Source organism: Trichophyton rubrum (assembly GCF_000151425.1).
Source record: "Trichophyton rubrum CBS 118892 genomic scaffold supercont2.5, whole genome shotgun sequence".
NCBI lineage: Eukaryota > Fungi > Ascomycota > Eurotiomycetes > Onygenales > Arthrodermataceae > Trichophyton > Trichophyton rubrum.
In genome coordinates this window covers 267,568-274,275 of record NW_003456424.1, presented here as the reverse complement: position 1 = coordinate 274,275, position 6,708 = coordinate 267,568, and the positions used below count along the sequence as shown (strand labels likewise).

The window sequence follows — 6,708 nt, the reverse complement described above, 5'->3', positions numbered from 1 at the left end:
AGTTCCTAGCTATATCTGCTTTAATGGGCTTCCAGTAGAAGTTTTCGAGATTGGTGGTGGCGGCGTATTCGAAACATGGTAGCAAGGACTTCCTCGGCCATTTTGAAACCCAACCCGCTCCATCATTTCGGTGAAGGTAGTTGGCGGTCTTCCCGATGCGGTCAAGCCAATTGGAGGCTTCAATCGATTTTCATTTCCCAGGTACACAGGGCTGTACACCTTGATGCTTTCAGTGCTGGACGATCGTTGCGGAAATGCCCTGTTCTGTGGTGTTGCTGGCATTTGCGGAACATCTGGAGGTGGCGGGTCTGTTATGACGGAAAATTTTGGAGCAAAGAGGCTCCTGACTCGATCACTTGTACGTTGAATGCGTGACCGACGGTTATTGTTATTTTCAGACTCGTAGTAGCTTGCCTGTTGTCGTAGGAAGTCGGTCCTAAAGGAATCTTGTGCACTGGACGGCATGGGGTCTGATATCGAGATCACAGTACCATCCACAGACTTTTGTCGATAATTCCCAGCGTCAGGATGCAAGGCTTGGGATTTTTCAGCTGACTTTCTCTTTAGGCAACTGAATATCACGCTGATTATAATCCCGCAGACGATTCCTGGAACGAAGCCCGCCACGATCGCGCCAGGTGGGAAATTATTGCATTTTTGCTCTGCGGCGGGGGAGGTCGCTGGCGCCTCCGTTGAATTGGGTTTAGATGTAGAGGACGAAGGGGCTGTTGGAGAAATGGATATCGAGGCTGACGGGGCGGGTTCCGGAGATCGAACGGGCTCTGAGGATGCATTAACGAGCACACAGCTCCGATTCTGGCAAGCATATCCGTGTGGACAGCACATGCTACCGCATTTTGGTAGATCTCCCGTCAACTTTGTGGTTTTGATGGAGCTTCCGGGGTCTACCGCGACGTTTTGCAGTTGAACGTCACACGTAATTGGCCGGATGGTCTTGCAGTCAGATCCCCTGGGGCAGCAGATAACTGTGCTTGCATTGTCTATAACCAAGCAGTCGGAATTTTCTGAACAGCAGAAGTTCTTGGGGACATTAGGATTTCCACATTGTACGAAGCCTGACTTTGCACATATCTGTTCCCGAGGGAAAAGGCCAGGCACTGCGCCTGATTTTAAACTGCTAGCTGTACCGCAGCAACAATATAATAAGGAAAGGTAGAGCGTAATGAATAGCGATTTCACCATCGCAAAGAACCGGGTTCAAAGATTTGGTGGGATACCTTGAGTGGTAAAGATATATTGAATATTGCCAATGGAAACATAAAGAATGAACACGGCGAGGCAGTGAGTTCTGTACCAGCAGAACCAGAATAATTAAAGGATATAGACAGCTTATATATAAAGATCTCTAGAGACAGAGTTCATGAATGAAAGAGTATAGTGAGAAGGAAACAGCAGGAACATTTCAGAAAGGACAATAAAGGAGGGGAGTCCCTGGGGTTATATGGCTATAGCCCCTAGTTGAACTCTCGCCAGAATTGGGCCTTTTTAGAATCTTCATCAAGGGTCTGTCCATGACCTTTTGATGGTGGGCGGCTAGAAGTTGACTCTTTTCGAGGCTTTCCTCCGCACCCTGGCGCCCTGAAGAAGTGGACTATGCAAGTATGCCTGCCAGTAGGTCACACCGGCCGGCGCGAAGTTGAAACTTTCTTCGTATGATCGCAACGAGCCCGGCCCCGGGGGAGACCAGCAAAGAACGGGAGAGCATCGAGTTCCACGTCCGCCGGCTCCATCGTCAATGGTTGGTCTGCAGCTCTCCGTCTCGCGCTGGCAGTTGCTATTTTGCTTGCTTGGACGTCTCGAGTTGTCATGAAGTCAAGTGCTCCTCGCGCTCTGATTGGCTGAAGCTTGCTCCGGCCGGCGCTAACTTTGGAGAAATATTTTTCCGCGTTCCGGCCGCATTTCTTCAAAAAAGTTCCCAAAAAGGAAAGAAAGTCAAGCAAGTAAAAAGGTCGAAAAGGCAGCGTTTTGGTTGTTGTTGTTGTTGTGTTCATTGATACGCTGGCTTTGGTTTCAATTGAAAGAGCTTTACAGGGGAGGACGGCTAGTGATGCTTTTCCAGCGGTCAATACGGCAGCAGGCTGGTCTGCTGGCTTCTGCATCTCGGGTTTGTCCAGCCATGGTCTCCAGGTTGCATTGAAATTCGAGCGTCTGCTAACCAATGCGGATATATAGTGCACCCTACGGCCCCAGGTCCAGAGTAGATCTTTCCATCGAGTCCCTCAATTAACATACGGCACCCATTTCCAAGAACATGGCGTACCGGGAGTCCTCTCTCCAGAGGGTTACAACCTTGCCTGGGTACAATACCAATCGTACCTCGTGCAGAAACTCAATATGCTCACCGGAGGTTAGTCTTTGGCTGATACTTGTAGCTATCAATCGAGTGTGGCAGTTTTGATTGTGGAAGCTAATCGTGACTTAAAGGTACTGCGGATGAGAATGTCGGACCAGGAACCCTTTTGATCAAATACGCTCGCCAGGCCAGCATGGCTTCTCTCTTCAACTACGCCTCCATGGCGCACAACAACCATTTCTATTTCAATTGTTTAGTGGGTTACCATTTCTACCTGGTCGTTTTTTTTTTTTTTTTTTTTTTTTCGGAGCTGGACTCTAACGCGATTGCAAAACACAGTCACCTGAAACCGTCCCAATCCCAGGAAAACTCGAAGAAGCTATCACTGAATCATGCTCCTCTGTCGAATCGCTTAAAGAAGAATTCATTGCGACTGCCAATGCCATGTTTGGACCTGGATTCGTTTGGCTAGTCAAGATGAAAGATACCGCCCAATTGAAGATCCTAGCAACCTATATTGCCGGCTCCCCATATCCTCAAGCACACTTCCGACGTCAGCCAGTAGACATGGCCACTCAGACTACCGGAATAACTGGCGGTGAGAACCTAGAGGCTGTTGGAAGAATTGCATCCCGAACATATGGTTCCATGGGGCCCTTCGCACAACAGAAATATCTCGCTCCTGGTGGCGCTGATATTCACCCCATACTCTGTGTTAATACTTGGGAGCACGTATGGCTAAGAGACTGGGGAATTGGTGGGAAAGCTGGATATCTAGAGGCATGGTGGGATAAGATTAACTGGGAAGAAGTTGCTCAGAATTATAAGCAAGCTGGGCCGGAATCATCATTTGACACGAGTAGGAAACAGAAGCCGTTCGGGTCACGCTATTGATGGAGTTCTTTGGATGCTTTCTATCCTGTATTATACACCTGTTCTTTTATTTAACACTAGAAAACGGATATATACTTCTCTATCCTCTGGACTCCCATGTCCACCCAGTTGCTATGATATCTAAATAGTCTAATGCCCAAAAAATAAACTCCCAGATGCAACCCAAGCGAAGAAGATGTATATATAGATTCTTCGGTTTCACCTCCTTCCACCTTCAATCATCCGCTTTTCAAATGCTTCAATCATCAATCCGGCCATTTGGCTCTCAACTGCGGTCATCATAGCTGCATGCAGTGGGCTCCGGAATTGAAAGCGAACAGTCAAATCAACTTTGGTCCTCTCACCACCATTCGAGTTCGATTTTAATGGTTCCAATTTCCAAATAGTATCCAAATGCTCAAATATGCACTCTCCCTTTGTGTTACTGCCTGGCTGCTTGTGTTGTAGAGCGATATCACCGCTCCTAGCTCCCACAAACCACTTTGTCTCATCACACTCAACTTTTGACTCAAAGGTCTCGCTCAGTGGCCCGTATCCAATCGTTAGATATGCGCGCGTAGGATAGCCGGTTTTGGGGTCATGAGCAGTCACTTTTGACTCTGTAAGGAAGGGGAGGAAATCTTTGTAGGCATCGATGGAGGAGATTGTTTGGAAAAGAGGCGACGGCCCAAATGGAAGTGTACGGGTCGCTGAAAGGCTGCGTGGTTCGGGCGCAGAAAATTGCGGTGCAAATGAGGATAGCGAAGGGAGGTTGAATTGTCTCTTCTGGGATATTATAATCGGTCTGGCTGAGAAGGTCGTGTGTTGCGACCTGGTGGCCGTTCTCAGCAGCGGCGTGAGAGGAGCTACCCGCATAACTTCGGGATTGGCACACAACGGGTAGCCCGGGTATATTTCTAGGTATCAAAACAGCAGAATTAGCATGAAATCGTAGTCAATTGTATAGGTGTGCCGGCGTTACCTATTGATTGCTATGGCCCAGCGTGCCAGCGTCCGAAGGTGAGTGTTGAAGTTCAAATTTAGTGCCGGCAGTTCGCGAAACACGAACATGCAAACTAACTTAGTTAACAAGATGTACCAAAAGCGGGCCGGGCCATCAAATATGGGGGAAGTTGAAGCTATAGAATACAGAATATTTATATCGATCTCCATCTATGAAAGTCTATAACTAGTCAAGGCTAACAACGCGTATTACTTAGTTAATAATTTCCGCGTTCATACTGACTTTGCCCTCGAGATTATATATATCGATTTTTGAGCTCTCTGGTGTATCTTCAAGAACAAGGCGATATTCCTCATCAGCATATAAAGGATGTGTCGCCCTGTACTTGATGCGTTCTGGAATGATTAATTCTGGGTCTTTATCACCCCTATTTCGTGTCTCTCTCCAAAAATTGAGCATGGATATCAAGTTCAATGGTCCGTGGACCACTATGTTTCTATGACCTTCAACATCTTGTGCCCAGGGCACTGAGTAATGTATCTTGTGCGGATTGAAAGTAAGCGCAGAAAACCGAAATAAGGTCACTGGCGACTGTTTCAAGCTAAGAGTGTAGACATTGTTTGTTGAAGTTGTAGGAATAAGGGATCCCGGTGAATTCAACGTGTTAACGACAGGGGGTATCTGCCTCGAGGGTGTGTTCCCTGGAGGTGAGGCCTTGAGAGCTTTGCGGAATACCCAATTGCTGGAGTATATCAATTAACCATCACACCCAAGTACACACGCTCCTCGATCAAAAGTGCCACAACCGGAGACTTACCGTCTATCTATCAAAGCAACTCCATTTTCATTCTCAAAGGTCTTTTCCACACCAACAACAATCATCTCATCTCCGGTTTTCTTGATAATCTTTGGTTCTGCGCTTAGAAGCTTGGTTGTCTCAGTCACTATCTGGCCAGCCCTAAGCAGATTTGGCCGTTTATCACCTCTATCCCGCGGCCATATCATCTCTCCACCAGCCCACATCCTTCTTGTAAAAGGAGGATCTGGATTATAAGATACGTCAGTCCCATCAGGCCCTAGGTGCTCCTCTAAAAACTGCGGAGTAAAATAGACCAGATGATAGCCTGGTGGAACTGGAATCCCCGTAGCTAGTACTGATGCGCTCTGGTTTGCTGCTTGAGAGGGAGGAAAAGACAGCGGAGGATATCCTGGATATAAGTGGTTCTTGTTTAGCGTTAGAGAAAGAAGCTGTAGTTGATTTGCGTCCAGGACCTGCGTCCGCTTTTGAGGCCCGATGGATTGGAACTTGGCTAGGAATTTGCCAGCTATGCCTGGTGCAGTGTTTCCTTGCGCATTTGTAGAGTGCGGTCGAGCGAGATACTGGGTATCATGTCTAAACGCTGGGAACACAGGGACGAGGCAGGTAGTCGCCGAGACTGGGCGAAGGACACTTCGTTTGGGCCAAAGCATCGCCGATGGAGTTAGCTATATACCAGTTATCAGGCAAGAGAATAGTAGATTTGTCCCTAAGCCAAGCTTCAGTGATTGCTGTCTGTTTTGCCGTTCAGAACACGAGAGCGAAGCGACGTCGTCTGTTCTTGTCGGCATTTCGTGTTGATCTTCGGCAACTCAATTCAAGCCTCGGCACTGCAAAAATGCCTTATTTTAATTATCCAGTTCTATCGTGGCCTCCTTACTTAACAGCTCTTGAATGATGGAGAAGAATGAAAGAACTCTATGGTATATAGCAGCAGCATATAAGAACAACATCTATCAAAACAAATAACTTAACCATGGCCATGTTCATCAAGAATCGAAAGCATCGCGCCGCGGTAGCTAAAACAGGCGGAAGACAGCACCCGGCAGTCCACTGTTCAGAACGAAAGAAAGTGAGAACAAGGTATAGAACAAGAGCCGTAAAAAAAGAAGGGCGTAAGGAGAACAACAAAAAAAAAAGAAAAATCCAGTTAGTATAGTCCAGCCGTCAATCCAAGATTGTAAATGTAGCGCATGAGTTTATAAATCCAATCCATCCCATTCCTTCCATCCATATCTATCGTGGTCCAGTCATTATCGCATAGCAAAAGAAATAGTAATAGAGACAAGTCTGTAGTCGCATTCATTCGTGTCGTGACTGGTATGAAAGAATATTGTTTGATTGTTTCGATTCTTGGTTAAAAGTAACCGAGTCGTGCGGCCTCTCGTTTGAGACCTTCGTGGATATTTCTCAGTGTTGGGAATTCTACTTCCAAGTTGCGAAGGACCCGTTCACTTCGGTCCTTTTTAGCTAGTAATAAAGTACCCTCTAGTCGCTGTATCTCATCCTGGAGAAGCCTGTGAGAGTCGTACAGGGAGAGTGAAAGAACTTCTTCAGAGTACTGGCGGAGGCGAGTAAGCTGTGTCTCTAGTGCGGGGATAGTGTTCGTGGCTAACGCGTTCGGGTTTGATGGTAATGTCAGTGACGCTGAACGGGGAGTTGAGGTTGATGTGGCTGGTGGTCCACTGAGGAGCGTATTGCTTGGGGCACCGGGATGGTGCTGAGCCGTTGGCTGTTGTC

The 6,708-nt window shown here is 47.3% G+C and overlaps 5 protein-coding genes across 5 annotated transcripts in view; 1 reads left to right on the top strand and 4 right to left on the bottom strand.

Moving 5' to 3' along the window:
* Positions 1-9: 9 nt before the first annotated feature.
* On the bottom strand, positions 10-1,571 carry TERG_04820 (uncharacterized protein; the record flags this gene model as incomplete). Its single annotated transcript, XM_003234179.2, has 1 exon — positions 10-1,571. The coding sequence occupies exon 1, from the start codon at positions 1,201-1,203 to the stop codon at positions 10-12; it is 1,194 nt and encodes a 397-aa protein (XP_003234227.1). The 5' UTR covers positions 1,204-1,571.
* Positions 1,572-2,355: 784 nt separating this feature from the next.
* TERG_04819 (uncharacterized protein) lies at positions 2,356-3,208 on the top strand (the record flags this gene model as incomplete). The annotated part of the gene is made up of 3 exons (XM_003234178.2): positions 2,356-2,368; positions 2,446-2,570; positions 2,654-3,208. 3 exons carry the CDS (start codon positions 2,356-2,358, stop codon positions 3,206-3,208), a joined length of 693 nt encoding a protein of 230 aa, XP_003234226.2.
* Positions 3,209-3,264: 56 nt separating this feature from the next.
* TERG_04818 (uncharacterized protein) lies at positions 3,265-4,063 on the bottom strand (the record flags this gene model as incomplete). Its single annotated transcript, XM_003234177.1, has 2 exons — positions 3,265-3,319; positions 3,411-4,063. The coding sequence occupies 2 exons, from the start codon at positions 4,061-4,063 to the stop codon at positions 3,265-3,267; spliced, it is 708 nt and encodes a 235-aa protein (XP_003234225.1).
* A 340-nt stretch (positions 4,064-4,403) lies between these two features.
* On the bottom strand, positions 4,404-5,621 carry TERG_04817 (uncharacterized protein; the record flags this gene model as incomplete). Its single annotated transcript, XM_003234176.1, has 2 exons — positions 4,404-4,893; positions 4,969-5,621. 2 exons carry the CDS (start codon positions 5,619-5,621, stop codon positions 4,404-4,406), a joined length of 1,143 nt encoding a protein of 380 aa, XP_003234224.1.
* A 704-nt stretch (positions 5,622-6,325) lies between these two features.
* Positions 6,326-6,708, bottom strand: part of TERG_08835 (uncharacterized protein) — a gene marked incomplete at its 3' end in the record, with an annotated part of 3,717 nt that continues 3,334 nt past the window's right edge. The window contains exon 7 of the mRNA XM_047749013.1: positions 6,326-6,642. Coding sequence (XP_047604308.1) covers positions 6,326-6,642 — 317 coding nt within the window. The remainder of the gene's footprint in view (positions 6,643-6,708) is intronic.